Raw genomic sequence first — 17,089 nt, forward strand, 5'->3', positions numbered from 1 at the left:
ATATTTTTTTGTTTGTGCAGAATGCTGTTTTGATGTTGTGTTTATGGAGGATCTTACTGATTCTGTCTGTGGTGCCTTTTATGTACGGGAGGAGGGCTTTGCCGTTTTCTTGTTCTTTGTCTTGGATTTTAGTGGGGGTTTCTTTTTGGATTAGGTTTGTAATCCTATTTCTGAAAGAAGACACCAGCATAATAATCCTACCAGCAGACAAGGGCAACGCCACGGTGGTTATGAACACATCTGACTACCAAACCAAATTAACCAACCTACTCCAAGACTCCACATACAAACCCCTAAATACAGATCCCACCACCTACCTGGAAAAAACCACCAGATCCAAAATAAAAGCCTCCCCCATTAGCGAAGAGATCCAGCAAAGAATCATTCCCAGAGAGAAATCATCCAGATGCCCCAAACTCTATGGTCTCCCCAAGATACACAAAGAAGGAACCCCACTCAGACCTATAGTCAGCTCCATAGGCTCACCTCTACAAAACCTAGCCAAATTTCTCGCCAAACAACTACAGCCCTATGCAGAATCTATCACCTCACACGTAAAAAACTCATTCCAGTTTATAGAGATCATAAAGAAACAAAACTTACAGCCCAGCGACCTACTAGTGAGCTTCGATGTCATATCCCTCTTCACCCAAGTGCCTATCAAAGAAGCCTTGACAGCTATTCAAAACAAATATAACCCCCCCAAACACATCTTAGATCTGACCAACCACTGCCTATCCAACACATACTTCATCTATAATGGACAAAAATACAAACAAACAGAAGGAGCACCCATGGGATCACCCCTCTCACCTGTCATTGCCAACCTCTACATGGAACACTTTGAAACCCAAGCTCTAGAAAAATCGGATCACAAACCCAAACTCTGGCTCAGATACGTAGACGACACCTTCATAATCTGGCCACATGGGAAAGAAAAACTGGACAACTTCCTCACACACCTCAACAGCCTACACCCCAAAATACAGTTCACCATGGAAACAGAAGCTAACAACCAACTTCCCTTCCTGGATGTCTTAGTCTACAAGAAATCCAATGGCTCCCTAGGACACACCATCTACCAGAAGAAAACACACACAAACCGCTATCTGCACGCTCTCTCACACCACCACCCAGCACAGATCAACTCTGTAGCCAAGACACTCATCTCCAGAACAAAACGCTTAGCTGACGAACAACACCTAAAAACTGAACTACACACTCTCACCAATGTACTAACATCCAATGGATTCCATAGAAATAAGATTACAAACCTAATCCAAAAAGAAACCCCCACTAAAATCCAAGACAAAGAACAAGAAAACAGCAAAGCCCTCCTCCCATACATAAAAGGCACCACAGACAGAATCAGTAAGATCCTCCATAAACACAACATCAAAACAGCATTCTGCACAAACAGAAAAATATCCACCATCCTTAGAAACCCCAAAGATAAAATTGAATTAGAAAATCAAGGAGTATACGAAATCCCATGCACCACTTGTCCCACCACATACATCGGACAAACCAACAGAAGAATAAGTGCACGCATTGAAGAACATAAGAACTCAGTCAAAAAAGAGGAACCAACATCTTCCCTGGTCCAACACCTTAAAGCCACAGGACATGAAATTGACTTTAAAAATACCAGAACCATTGCCAAAAGTGAACATTTTAATAACAGAATAATCAGAGAAGCCATCGAGATAGAAAAACGCCCACACAGCATGAACAAGCGAGATGATACCTCCCGCCTACCAGCCATTTGGAAACCCGCCCTTATTGACAAACGACTCCCTAACACAAAAAATGATACCAGACCCACACTCACAAAAACCACACAGGATGTCACCACCACACATCCACGCAAAAAACAAACCCAAAGCCACACCGATGATGAGGCTCGACCACAAACCAGAAGCCAGACCACAGCTGCATCATTAGCCAATTTAAACCCCTCCAATCCATACATGAAGCAAACTGACACCTTCCATGAAGAGGAGGCACGACCACGAACGCGAAGCCAAAAAATAGCAAGGCAGCCCAAAATCTTAAACCCCTCTGCAACTCAGACTAACCTGAGCACAACCAAACAGAACACTTCCCCAGCCAATCAGAGCACAGCCAACCCCCCAGCCAATCAGAGCACAGCCAACCCCCCAGCCAATCAGAGCACTGCCAAGCCCCTAACCAATCAGAACACACCTCCACCCAATCAGAACACAGCCAAGCTCCCACCCAATCAGTTCATACCCCCACTGGCAGTTAAAAGGAAGAAACAGCTAAGACCACACATTGCTGCTTGAAGCACGAAGCTGAAAACACCAGCCTGAAGATGACCAATGGGACTTCGTCGAAACGTCGCCAAGACACTTCCAATTTTACACGGGAGAAGACCCGAACAACCAAAGACCTACATGTATATATATATATATATATGCTGGAAAATTTGCATAAAAATACGACTCCTGGGCATGTCTGTGGTACAAATAAAATACGAACACCAGGAGAGTATAAATATAAAAATATACTTTACTAAAAGCTGCCAAGCTTTTGTTTGGAAACTCCAAACATCATCAGGGCTAAGGAGCCAGTAAACAATGATGACTTAAATGGGTTTTGCCGGCATCTGCAGTCGGCTCATGGACCGCGTCACCGGTCCCGGCCGGTTAATTAGTGTTCCAGATGTTTCTTTATTACTCTCCTTATGCTTCCTTCTATGGTTCTTCCGGATCGTTCCTTCCACTATCTCATTACTGGCATTCATCTCCACCACCACCCCTTTATCTTTATTTCCTTCCATAGTACTGACCCTCCTCCCCTTTTTGTTTTCATTTTCCACTCTGGGGGCATCTGTTTCTCCTCTATCAGTGTTACAAGCTTCCCTGGGCTCACTGATGCTCCCCCCCACACACACTTTTCTCAATCCCTGCTCCACACCCTTTCTTCTCACTCTTCCACTGTCATGAGTAACTTTCATACGGGTGTTGCATATTTGGGGGTCTGTGCCCTCCTCCTCCGTCCTGGCAATCTTCGTGTCGACAGTTCTCCTCCGTTCCATTTGTTTGCTGCGTGATCGGGTGCTTACTCCGTCTCTCAATTCATCATCCCCCCTCCTCCCTATCGCATGCTCTTCCCCATTGCTGATAGGAACGGTATTCAGGCGGACACCAGGTCTCCAGGTCTCTGCATTCTGATTCCCCGCGTTCTCACTCCCCTCTCCTGTGCTCGTCTTTGGAGGAACTTCAAAGTGTTCATCCCGGGGGGGGGGCTATATTGTTGATACAGACATTACGGTCCAAAGTCGTTCGCCCCAAGGACCCACTCCCTGCCATCGATAAATCAGCAGTAATCTATAAAATCAATTGCAAGAACTGCGATGGCAATTATGTGGGTGAAACAGCTAAGCGTTTAAGATCTCGCTTGCATGAAGATCAGTTAGCTATAAGAAGGGGCGAGCAGCATTCTCAATTGTGGATGCATATGGCACAACATGGCCACCAGTTTGACTTTGTGAATGTTCACGTTATGTCTGAGGATGCCACTAAGGGAGGCCGGCTATTGAAAGAGGCGTGGTATTCCAACAAAGATGCGGTTAATCGTCACATTGACTTACATCCAGCGCAACAAGCATTGAGGAAATGGGATTTTAAACACCATGCCAATCATTATAAGTGGTCTGAGCAATGCTTGTACAGCTGTAAACGTGACGAGATACTTGGCCTCCATCCTGAACAGATAGATGGAACTTTGGCCAACCCTCTACACTCCAGGGGCACCCCTGTTTCGTCCGATCAACACCAATACCGCTCTAATGAATGTCTGAGGAGGCTACCACTGTCAAACACACGTAAACATCCACCGATGGAAGACCTCCCCCTTCCCCAATATCACCACGATAGACCCCCACCCCCAGAACTTAACAACAACTGTGGAGAGTGTGGAAGATCCAGCATGAGGAGTCTGCAGCCTGACGCCGTGGGCAGGGGGGAGAAGAAGAACGAAAGCATGGCTCGATTGCCTAGGCATACGGTGAAAGGGAGAGACACGGAGTTCTGCCTGGACTCCCTGCGGACAAAGAATACCCCCATCAACAATACAGCCCCCCCCGGGACGAACACTTTGAAGTTCCTCCAAAGACGAGCACAGGAGAGGGGAGTGAGAATGCGGGGAATCAGAAGGCAGAGACCTGGAGACCTGGTGTCCGCCTGAATACCGTTCCTATCAGCAATGGGGAAGAGCATGCGATAGGGAGGAGGGGGGATGATGAATTGAGAGACGGAGTAAGCACCCGATCACACAGCAAACAAATGGAACGGTGGAGAACTGTCGACACGAAGATTGCCAGGACGGAGGAGGAGGGCACAGACCCCCAAATATGCAACACCCGTATGAAAGTTACTCATGACAGTGGAAGAGTGAGAAGAAAGGGTGTGGAGCAGGGATTGAGAAAAGCGTGTGTGGGGGGGAGCATCAGTGAGCCCAGGGAAGCTTGTAACACTGATAGAGGAGAAACAGATGCCCCCAGGGTGGAAAATGAAAACAAAAAGGGGAGGAGGGTCAGTACTATGGAAGGAAATAAAGATAAAGGGGTGGTGGTGGAGATGAATGCCAGTAATGAGATAGTGGAAGGAACGATCCGGAAGAACCATAGAAGGAAGCATAAGGAGAGTAATAAAGAAACATCTGGAACACTAATTAACCGGCCGGGACCGGTGACGCGGTCCATGAGCCGACTGCAGATGCCGGCAAAACCCATTTAAGTCATCATTGTTTACTGGCTCCTTAGCCCTGATGATGTTTGGAGTTTCCAAACGAAAGCTTGGCAGCTTTTAGTAAAGTATATTTTTATATTTATACTCTCCTGGTGTTCGTATTTTATTTGTACCATATATATATATATATATATATATATAATATATATATATATATATATATATATATATATATATATGTTTTCTGAGGTTTTCGCGGGTATTTGTATATAGGTCTTTGGTTGTTCGGGTTTTCTCCCGCGTAAAAATTGGAAGTGTCTTGGCGACGTTTCGACGAAGTCTCATTCGTCATCTTCAGGCTGGTGCTTTCGGCTTCGTGTTTCTAGGAGCAAATGACACTCTAGAAACACGAAGCCGAAAGCACCAGCCTGAAGATGACGAATGAGACTTCGTCGAAACGTCGCCAAGACACTTCCAATTTTACGCGGGAGAAAACCCGAACAACCAAAGACCTACATACAAACACCCGCGAAAACCTCAGAAAACATATATATATATATATACACACACACATATACATACACATACATACATACATACATACATACATACATACATATATACATATATATATATTAGTTTCTCCAGTTTCTTCTTCAAATTGTGGTACTTCTCCAGTTTCTCATAATCCTTCTTCCTGATGTTGCTGTCACTTAGCAACACTATATCTATCATCTAATTTCCTTTCTCATTCCAGGTCATGGAATATGTATATGTATGTGTATATAAGTGTCTGTGTGTGTGTGTGTGTGTGTGTGTGTGTGTGTGTGTGTGTATAAATGTGTATGTGTGGTGTCTGTATTTGTCTATGTATACACAGAGAGAGATGTGTATGGATACACACACACACATACACACACAGTGCATTCAGAAAGTATTCAGACCCCCTTCACTTTTGTCAATTTTGTTATACTACAGCCGGATTCTAGTTGGTCAAAATTATATTTTTTCTCATTAATCTATACTCAGTACCCCATAATGACAAAGTGAAAACAGAATTTTAGAAATGTCTGCAAATTTATTAAAAAGAAAAAACTAAAATAACACATTGGCATAAATATTCAGACCTTTTGCAACAATACTTGAAATTTAGCTCAGGTGCCTCCCATTTCTCTTGATCATTGCAGACATGTTTCTACACCTTGACTGGTGTCAACCTGTGGTAAATTAAATTGATTGGACATGATTTGGAAAGGCACACACCTCTCTATAGAAGGCCTCACAGCTGACAATGCACACTGTAGCAGAGCAAAAGCCATGAGGGCAGAGGAACTGCCTGCAGAGCTCAGAAACAGGATTATTGCAAGGCACAGATCTGGGGACGGCTACAATAAAATTTCTGCGGCACTGAAGGTTCCTAAGAGCATAGTGGCCTCCATAATTCTCAAATGGAAGAAGTTTGGCACAACCAGGTCTCTTCCAAGAGCTGGTCACCTGGTCAAACTGAGCAATCAGGGAAGAAGGGCCTTAATAAGAGGTGACCAAGAACCCAATGATCATTCTGACTGAGCTCTGGGGATCCTGTGTGGAGATGAGACAGAGTTCCAGAAGGACAACCATCATTGCAGCCCTCTACTGAGCTTTATGGCAGAGTGGCTAGATAATAGCCTCTTCTCAATTCAAAACACATGAAAGCCCACTTGGAGTTTGCAAAAAAGCACTTGAAGGATTCTCAGACTGTGAGGAACAAGATTCTGTGGTCTGATGAAACCAAGAATAACATTCTAAATGTTATGTCTGGAGGAAACCAGGCACTTCTCATCACTTACCCAATGCCAACCCAATAGTGAAGCATGGTGGTGGCAGCATGGTTTTTCAGCAGCAAGGATTGGGAGACTGGTCAGGGTTGAGGGAAAGCTGAATGGAGCAAAGTACAGGGATATCCTTAATGAAAACCTGTTCCACATCGCTCAAGACCTCAGACTGAGCTGAAGGTTCACTTTCCAACATGACAACAATCCTAAGCACACAGCCAAGACAACACAAGAGTGGCTCAGGGACAACTCTGTGAATATCCTAGAGTGACCAAGCCCTGACGTGAACCCTACTGAACATCTCTGGAGGGGCCTGAAAATGGCTGTCCACCGACGATCACCATCCAATCTGACTGAGCTTGATAGGATTTGCAAGGAAGAATGACAGAAAATCCCCCAATTCAAGTCTGCAAAGCTTGTTGTTTCACACCCTAAAGACTTGAGGCTGTAATTGCTGCCAAAGGCGCTTTAATAAAATACTGAGTGAAGGGTCTGAACACTTATGCCAATGTAATATTTCCATTTTAAAAAAAATACATTTACAGACATTTCTTAAATTCTGTTTTCACTTTGTCATTATGGGGTACTGAGTGTAGATTAATGAGAAAAAATATACATAGACATACATACATACAGGTATGTCTATATTTCAGCATAAGTTTACATTCTATCTAATATTTATTCAAATCCAGCATTTTGAAACCATAATTCTCCTGTTCTCTCCCCTCCCCCGGGCCCCTCAATACACTTCTTCTTAACCAAGTCAGTCAGTAAATCAAAGCAGGATCAGTTTCAAAGTTCAGGACACTATTGGACAAAATATCAAGCCTACTTCTTAATAATTCTCACCATTCTATATTTCCTTTTTCGCTACTTTCGGACCAAATCCACACCACTGCATAGTGAATGCAGGTAGTCCTTGACCTATTATCATTTGTTTAATGGCAGAACAGATTTATAACAATCTTGGGAAGTTGCTTTGCAGCCCTTAAATAATTTCTGGCTTCCAGAAAACATTGTACGACTAGCCGCACAGTCATGTGATTTGATCTGGGTGCTTGGCAATCTGATCATACTAATGATCAGTTGCCAAGCATCCCACAATTACATGATCACCATTTCCAATCTTCTCTGCTGGCTTTTCCTGAAAGTCAATGGGGAAGCTGGCAAGAAAGGTTGCAAACTGTTGCTGCCTGGCTGAAGAATTCCCTCTCAGCAATGAGCCTGGCTGAAAGAGCTAACTCCCAAGGAGAGCTGAACTGCTTCCGTAGGATGCAAGAACAGAAAGGAACATCTTCCTGCCCCCGCTGAAGTTGTTCCTTTCCATGCACAGAAAGCAGCAGAATTTTTTTTGCCAGATATCTCCTTCAGCCAAGCAGAGAAAAAAGAAGCAGAATGGTATGGAATGAGTATGGGAGCCTCAGAGATATGTGGGAAGCCCCAGGAGGCCCAGTGCATGTGTGAGCTGAAAATCCTTCTTGGATTTTAATGGGAAGATTTTCAGCTGAGCAAAATTGAAGATCTGCCACATAACTCTTAGGCATCCTAAGCTCCATACCTGGGACTTCATCTGCTTAACAGCCTGGAAGATCATTTAACAACCATACCAAGAGTGGTGGAAATACAGTCATTGAGTAAAGCAATTATAAGAGTGTCTTAATGACTGTTTCACTGAATGACCAAGATTCCAGTTCCAACTGTGGTCACAAGTTTAGGATTTTTTGTACAAGGTCACAGAAAGTAAACACCAGACAGAAAGAGGTAATAGAAATTAAAAGGCCATAATCCCTTTTATCACTGCTAGTGTTTCTTCTCTTTACCATTGCTAACATATTCACAGGGCAATAGCAAGGAAAAACAGGAGCACATTAAGGAACTTCTTATGGATGTAGGCCATTGCAAATCCCTAACTATGACTCAAGGAAAGATGACATATTTTTAAATAGAAATGCTGACTTAAGATCATTAGTAATTCTATGATTAAATTTACAAAATATCTGAATGGTATCATCATTGCTCTTACCTTACTTCTAAACCAGAGTTCCCCAATCTTTCTGGCTTTGTGGACTGGTGAGGGGAGGAGAAGGGATGGTTCTGCGCAACCAGCAGGCAAGCACCCACACATGTAGGCAGCTCCATTTGCAAGAGCAGTGGGCATGCATGTATGCTGCTCGCATAAATGGAACATGCGGGCACAAGCATGTGGGCAGAAGTGGGGTTGTGCAGATAAGCTCAACTGCCACTTCCATAGGCTGGTTCCAAACAGCTCAAAGCCCAGTAGTGGGTTGCGCCCCGCAGATTGGGGACTCCTGTTCTAAACAACAGTATTTATATCTAATGTTTATTTTCCAGAGTATAATATAAGCAATTTAAATCACTCAAATGTTTCTGTAAATTTTTAGAATCATTCCTGTATACCAATCTGCAACACTATGTCTATATTACATAATTTATGCAATGGTTTAGATAACTTTATTAAACATGCTAATACCTTTATCATCACAGAAGGAATCACCTCTGCTTTAATTTCACTGTCAATAGTTTGCTGTAAGCAAAACATAATGAACTCATTAGTCAGGAAAAATTATTCTATTAGATGACTACATTTGAAATAATGAAACAAGACAGGATTAAGTTAAATAAAACTTTCAAAACTTAAAAAGCAAAAATATGACAGTTAATTTCTAAAATATACCACCATATTTCTTTTTAATGCTAGATTTGTCTCATAGCCAAGCCAAAGCTAAATGTAACTGATGGCCAATTTAATATTTCAAAATAGTACTTTTTATAAATTAACTTTTGAAATATTATATAAAAAGGTAAAATAAAGTAATTAAAATGTATAATTTTGAATATATTTCAAATCTAATTTACTCATTTTAGCATATAAATTAGGATGAAAGAGCCAGTGATTCATTTCAAACGCCACTGCAGCCCTTCATTATGAAAGTGTATTTTATATTTTGGATAGACATCTGAATTGACTAATTATAATTCCACACATTTATCATTAGAAAGTGTTGTTTTTATGATCAAGGATTCAAAATATAAAGCCAAGTGCTGACTGAATAGAAAACAAAAATAAACTAGCATCTCTAAACCTGAGTTTGTCTTTTGCAAATTCTACACTGTAGTCAGTATAAACCATAGCTTTGCATAACATCTGAATTGGGACAGTGTTTAAAGACAGCAGAAAGAACAGCTGATAGATTAACAGGCAATTTATAGCCTTTGGTGGAAACTTGAATTTAGATAGGGCTTCTAAAGCAGGGAGCAGCTGCCACTGAATTAAACTATATTGTATAAATCTTGATTATAGTTTATTATTCAAAGTCATTTTCTTCTGGTTAGAATTGTAGCCATAGTTGAAAACTCTGCCAGCCATATCAAAATGGTACAGGCATAAGCAAACTAGGTCCTAATCATTCTCCCACATTAGAGCATTTATGAACTTTATATCAGAACTTTATATTTTAGTTTGCTGCATCTACTGTGATGCTTAAAAATTTGGGAACCCTTTTGAATTCTCAATATTTCTGCACAAATATGACCTAAAACATGATATTTTCTAATTCTAGTCCTAAAACTAAAGAAAACCTAATTAAACAAATAAATAAAAAACAATATACTTGCTTATTTATTTATTGAGGGAAATGATGCAAAAAACGTATTTGCAAAAGTGTATGCTCTTGCTAGTTATCACACACCCTACAGGTATAGTGAGCTAGCCAAAAAAGGACATGGAATCAGCCAATGAGAAGACCTGGAGGGTTTCACCCCAAATCTAACACCCACAGACTATACATCAGAAGGAAAGATGGTAGTCAGGATCTGGTGAGTGTCAAAGCCATTGCCATGGATGCCAGGTACTGACCAATCAACCCAATATCATGATAGTAGACAAAGACCAGAAAACAACAGTGATGATAGATGTAATGATGCCAAATGATAGCAACATCAGGAAAAAGGAGTATGAGAAACTGGATGAGATGAGATAAGATGATAAGATAATATGGAGTCACTTTCCTGCCTTAGGAGTTACTGTCCCAAGTGTTCCTACTGTCCTGAGTGCTCTCCAGTGTTAGACATACTGACATTTTTGTTGGTACAATGCAGAATTCATAGCTCCATCACTTACAGTAAGCTGTTGTGGTCAGAAGCAACAAAGTAAGTCCAAAATGTGATATTGCCATCATCATGTTTCACAGATAGAATAAAGTTCTAATGCGGGAATGCAGTGTTTGTCTTTTGCTAATTGTTCAGTGTTCTCCTAAATGCTCATGGACACTGACATCCATGAATGCAAGAGAGGCCTTTAGACATTACCTTAGCTTCTTTGAGATTCCCCAGAATATCACATGCCTTTTCTCTTGGTATGGTCTTGTTGAGTATATAAGGTACTGAACTGCCTCCATTTGTACAAAATCTGCCTGACGGTGGACTGGTGGAGTCCAAATTCTTTGGAAATAATTTTGCAAGATTTCCAGCCTGGTATGTATCGATACTTCTTTTCAGTCACCCTCAGAAATCTTTCTCCAACCTATGACACATTTCCATTTAACTGTATTGGGAAGATCATACTTTGATACTGAATATTCAGAATTCTGTTCTTTAAGGCAAAATCTCCCACACTCACACCTAATTATCATCATCATTTTGTTTCATTTGTTTAATTGAGTTTTCTTTATCTAGTTTTAGGATTTATAGAAAAAACAGATAACATTTTATGTTATACTTATACAGAAATATCGAAAATTCAAAAGGGTTCACAAACTTTTACCATTGTATCTCTTTATCAACTTGCCATTTGAACAGAATCTTTTAACTGAATATATCAATCAATCAATCTTTTATTATGGCAACAGGCCAGAATTAAAAAGTAAAACATTAAAATAAAATGAAACCCAATAGAACAAGATATAATACCACATTACAGTTATGGTAAGATCATCAATGGGTGGCCAAATTCTGTGTAATTTTACAGATAATATACTAGAATTAGCTATGGTCACACTGATCCGATTGTAACAACTATATATAAAAGAGATCAGAATTCACAAAATCAAAATTTTAGTTTTGCTATGGGTGATTTGTATAGTAATATTTTTGCCACAGTTAGATGAACAAATGAAAACCTTTCCCCTGCCTTATGTAGCTGAGGATGGGACAACCCCCCCCCCCCCGTCAGTCAATAAAGTATGATTCCACCTACAACTAGCTGCTTTTTCACAATATTTTTCTTCAAACTTCAGTAGATGGAAAAAACAGATCCATTCAGTGGTAAAGGCATCATAAACATCTCAGGACTACCCACTTTGGGACTGCAGCTTCACTAAATATATTTTGATCTTAAACATCTAAATAGAAACTGTTATGCTTTAAGAACAGTGGTTCTCAACCTGTGGGTCGGGACCCCATTTGGGGTCAAACGACCATTTCACGGGGGTCGCCAAACAATGCAGTCCGCCATTTTTTCCCTCTTTTCTTTAACTGTGCTACTCCCTTTTATTCTATTGGCTTTCAAAAGCCAATAGGAATTGTCCAGGCTGTCTCTGCCCTGCTGAGCCTGCCAAAAGTCCCATTCTGCAAATGGTGCTGCACCAGTTGAGTAGTCCTTGACTTACAACCGGTTGAGTAGTCCTCGACTTATGACCAGTTGGGGGTCGCGGCATTAAAAAGGTTGAGAACCACTGCTTTAAGAATATATGTCACTATATACAAATCTAAAAGCACAGTTAATTCTATACACAAATGAGTATAGAATATTTATATAGACAAATTAAATACTTATACACACATTTATTATCTAAATAATTAACATGTTTTTGAAACCTGTAATTCAGTGCTTCCCAAATGTTTTTTTTCATTATCCAAAACTGCTTATCAAAAAGTTCTTTTTGCCCAACATATGTAAAGCAGTTTAAGTCAATTGAAATGTCCCTGTTGTGATTGATTAATGGGTTTCTGTGTAAGTATCCAAAGCAAAACAACTTTTACCTAATTTGGAATAATTTACCCAGATTTGAGAAGCACTGTTGTAATTGTTATATCTAAATTCACCATTCAAATTTACATACAGAAACTGAATCCAGATCAGGCAAGACTGTCACACCAAGTGCAAAATCTTCACTTTTTTCAGACTTAGGCAAGATATCTAAAAAATTTAAGGAATTAGCAAATTTAAGTAATTATTCCAATAAAAATAATCCAAACCAGTTATACATTTACAAGATGTGGAACTTCAATTTAAGATTAAGTGCATGTATTCATGACACATATACAATATCCTAGTTGCCTAAAACAGTGGTCCCCAACCTTTCTGGCCCAGCAGCGGTGGGGGGTGGAGGAGATAGTTCCTTTTGAGTGGTAGGCAGGTGTGTGCAAGCGTGCACTGCTCCATTTGTACAAGCTCATGCCTCTCGTGTAAAGGGAGCTTCATGCACAAATGTAAGTGGCCATTGCTTATGCAAGGGGAGCTTCGCACGCAAGGCACCACTTGCATGAGGGGAGCTTTACATGCGGGGCTAGCAGCTGCTGCTCACATGAAGAGTGCTTCATGCACAAGTACAAAAGACCACTGCTCAAGTCAAGATGGCCACCACTCGCATAAGGGGAGCTTCGTGCATGAGAGCAAGCAGCCATCATTCACTCAAGGGGAGCTTCACGTGTGAGCGAAAGCAGCCACCACTCGCTTGAGGGGAGCATCGCACATATACATGCACTTGCCCACCATCCACACAGATATACTGAATATACTGTGGCCTGGAAGGGGTCAGGACCCAGGGATTGGGTACCCTTAACCTAAAAGAAAGGTGAATATAGCTTGGCTGAAGGTAGCAAACCTATTCCCATCTTTTCAGTTTCAACTTTATCTGAAAGTAGGCACATTTGAAGAATATGACACACTGGAAAACATCCATTTAGACTACCTTCACTATTTAAAATGAAAATTACCTTTAATTTTCCTGGCTTCTTTAATAATTTTCTGGAGTTTATTCATTTCTGCATCATATTCTGCATAATTAATATTCCTAGCTTCAACTTTAGGAGCTTGAAATAAAGAAGGATCAGTACCAAGGTAAGAACATTGTAGATAGCCACTATCATTCAGTGTAACAATCACACCTTTCAAATTTCTGCAAAGGAAAAAAGAGATTATCATATTGTAACACTATAAAGACAATGTTTATTACTATTCAGTTAAGAAATACTTATTTTCTTAAAACAGTATAAACATGTAAAGAAGAAATATTGGAATAAATTAAAAATGCTACTAATTATTATTATCCAATTATTTGGATGCTTTAAGCAACTCATTTTGATGTATTAATAAATATTCTTTTCTCAAACTAAAGATAATATCATGCTGCAGTAATAACTGCAATATATAAAAATTAATAATGTTACAACTCTTAAGAATAGCAGGAGACTCTTATCTTTGGTTTGCAACTACTGTTTGATTAATTTTGAATATTCTTCCAGGGGGCTAAAACAATATTTAATGGCTATTATAGTTTCCTCCAAGACAATTCACTTGCAAAAAGGAGTCAAACACATTTCACTTCAACTATTAATTATGATTTTAAATAGTTAATGTCCACATTTTTATTTCCTAATTCCAGTTTGAAATACTGAATTAAAAAGATTTTGGCACCAAATATTATCAACTATTAAACATTTCTAAACACTTCTGTCAGGTCCTATCTTGTTTCGAGAAATCTAACTACCACTCCACTCAATTAACATCTTTGCTTAAGCTACTAAAAATAATAGTGAAGGATAAACTTTACAGCACAGAAAAATTTAAATGGATCTTCTGACTTTTTAAAAAAAAAAACTTGCTGCTAATTTATCTGTATAAAAGCTATAGTGGAAAGATATTGGTTCCCTCAAGAGGGTTTTTAAAAAAAAAAAAATAGAAGTTCACTTGAAGTTCTATTTGTTTGTGTGAATAAAATAAATATACCTGTAGTCCTTATTCAGTTATGAGACAAATAGCAATTGAAAGATGTAACTAAAAGAGGATCATTATAAAAAATTGACAAGTCACCATGAATACACAGTAAGAAAAAAGAGAAGTCAAATGATCCATATATCTACACATTGTCCCTTAGCTAGATATTCTAAGTTAGTATTTTTCAACCAATATACTTTTTCAAAGGTGCTACCATCCATGCTGTACTTTAAAACTATAAGTATATGAAAGCAAATTGTAGACTATATTCAATACATCAAAATTAAATAACATTGACTCTTCCATGATGATAATAAAATGAATCCATTCAAAAAGTGTGTTATATGAGTGTGGGCATCCATGTGTTCAGCTAGGTCATTAATAAAAAAGTCTTCTCCAAAGGATAGCAGCAATATTTGGTTAACAATGTTGGGTAAACACTAAGGTGCTGCAGTAAGACAGGAAAGATACATATTCAACTCTACCCTCAGCTATGGAAGCTCACTTGGGCTAATTACTCTCAATCCAACCAGCCTCCAGAATTATTGCTATAAGATAAATATCAGAAAAAGGAATGTAATGTATACTACTTTTAACTCCTTAAAAAAATAAAACAAAAATATGTTATGGTTATCAGTGTTATTCACAACACTAAAACATATATTGTAACAAAATTATTTCAATAAATTAATTGAACTGAAAGAAAGACAGTGTGACATGTATAATTCAAATAGTAACAAATTTATAATGGTATAAACTTTCTCTGATTCATCTGATCAAGCAATACAGCTGAACAAGCAATAAGCGCCAGTCATGAACAATTAAATTAAAATCAGATTTTACTCTAGAAAATATATACACAGACACACATTCATACACAATTATAAGCTAAAATTATGCTAAGGTTACATACAGTAATTTCCCCAGTCGTACTGCCACAGGAATATGAGGAAGCTGAGTTGCCCATTTTAGAGTCATGTCTTGATAAATATGTAAGATGCTGTTGTGATTTCCAATCAGTGTGTTTATGGCAGTCCCAGACACTACAAAATATGTAAAGAGTTTGGGAAAGATGTTATTTTCATATTCCTCTTAGCTATTTTTTTTCTTTTAAGAGACATTCTTATACATTACACCAATACCGGTATATATGAAATAAATATACAAATAAGGAGATCTCCTAGAAATGTCAAGATTATATTGTTGCAAATAAGATCAAATTTTGTGAGGCTATTGTAGTCTCACATAATAAATTTGAAAGGAATATTAAAATATATTTGTAACAAAAAGTTTGGAGAATGAGATATGATACAATTTTTGTAATAAAAAGTATAATTACTTGGCTTCAATTTAAGAATTTAACCCCCCTACTCAGAATGGATAAAATATATTACTAAAAGAAATGTAGAACATTATAATCAAATACAACCTACCTTATATATAATAACCCTTAAATAATAAATGGTCTGCTTTAGTATTCCATTTAACAATTTATTTAGTTGCTGTAAGTGACCAGGAATTTTGTACATGCAAGTAAATAATAAAGGCAGGATGGTGGGATGGGATGGGATGGGATGGGATGGGATAGGATAGGATAGGATTCGATTAAGGTAGGGGTAGGGATAGGGATAGAAATAGACAAGATAGAGGCCTACTTCTATAGTTCAAAGCTAATACATATTTGTAGATTATAATGTAATGAATTTACAGAATATATGTATGTACTCAAAAAGCACTGAAAGTTAAAGGTATTGTTACAGAGATATATTTACAATTGTATAATCTTGATTGACCATGCTAGAATTAAAACTTGTAAAACTGCTTCGTTAAAATGCTAGTCATTGCTTTTATTCACAAACCTGAGTATGGAAGAAAGCAACTTGGGCTGTGGTCAAGCTTTTTAATGAACCGAATTTGTCCATTATCCTTAAGGCAAAAAAAATTTCTCTCCCCAAGAACAAATATGCAGGAAATAAGCTGATTAAATGAAACAACACATATGTCCAGGGCTTGTTCCCCAATGTTTGAAATCCAGTCCACCTTAAACACATGGAGAGACACAAGTTACAACAGTGTGGAGTACATGTTAACGGTAGCTTTAAATTCACTTCAATTAAAATTATTTTTCAACCTGTGATAAATGCCATATAGCAAAGCCATACACTAATTTCAGTATATTTCATTGTTTAAGAAAAGGAGTAAGTTTCATAAACCAGAAGACTGGTTTCACATTATAAGGTGAGAGACTAATCTGTTCCTAGTCTATAAAATTGCCTATTATAAGAAATGTTTTTAAAATATTGCATTTTAGTTCTGTTTGATTTCTCCTTGTTTTAACTGCTCTTTAGTTTCAATCAGGTAAGCCCTGCTCCCAAAACAAAAAAGTATGTGGTAAAATACATGCCAGGATGATATTAAATTATACAAAAGACATGCAACAATGCAAATCAAAGAAAATATAATGACCTTGTACATATAACATGAAATAAAACTTTTGCTTACTTTTTCCATAGTATTCAAAATTTCAACAGATCCTTTTAAAATTATGTCAAGTATAAAAATATAACCACTTGTTTTCCGCTATTGATATGGAGGATCTCTTT

At 38.7% G+C, this 17,089-nt stretch overlaps 1 protein-coding gene across 13 annotated transcripts in view; it reads right to left on the bottom strand.

Moving 5' to 3' along the window:
* Positions 1-17,089, bottom strand: part of BBS9 (Bardet-Biedl syndrome 9) — a 273,478-nt gene that overhangs the window by 212,332 nt on the left and 44,057 nt on the right. For all 13 annotated transcript variants that reach the window (XR_005555992.1, XR_005555988.1, XR_005555990.1 and 10 more), the window contains exons 8-12: positions 16,346-16,526; positions 15,400-15,529; positions 13,487-13,668; positions 12,610-12,686; positions 9,021-9,074 (exon numbers count right to left, since the gene is read on the bottom strand). Coding sequence is in view for 7 of the 13 variants with exons in the window: in XM_039336807.1 (XP_039192741.1) it covers positions 9,021-9,074; positions 12,610-12,686; positions 13,487-13,668; positions 15,400-15,529; positions 16,346-16,526 (624 nt within the window). In the remaining 6 variants the exon portion in view is untranslated. The remainder of the gene's footprint in view (positions 1-9,020; positions 9,075-12,609; positions 12,687-13,486; positions 13,669-15,399; positions 15,530-16,345; positions 16,527-17,089) is intronic.

Source organism: Crotalus tigris, unplaced genomic scaffold, assembly GCF_016545835.1.
Source record: "Crotalus tigris isolate CLP2741 ecotype Arizona unplaced genomic scaffold, ASM1654583v1 scf7180000017666.379230911805:20528666, whole genome shotgun sequence".
NCBI classification, from domain to species: Eukaryota; Metazoa; Chordata; class Lepidosauria; order Squamata; family Viperidae; genus Crotalus; species Crotalus tigris.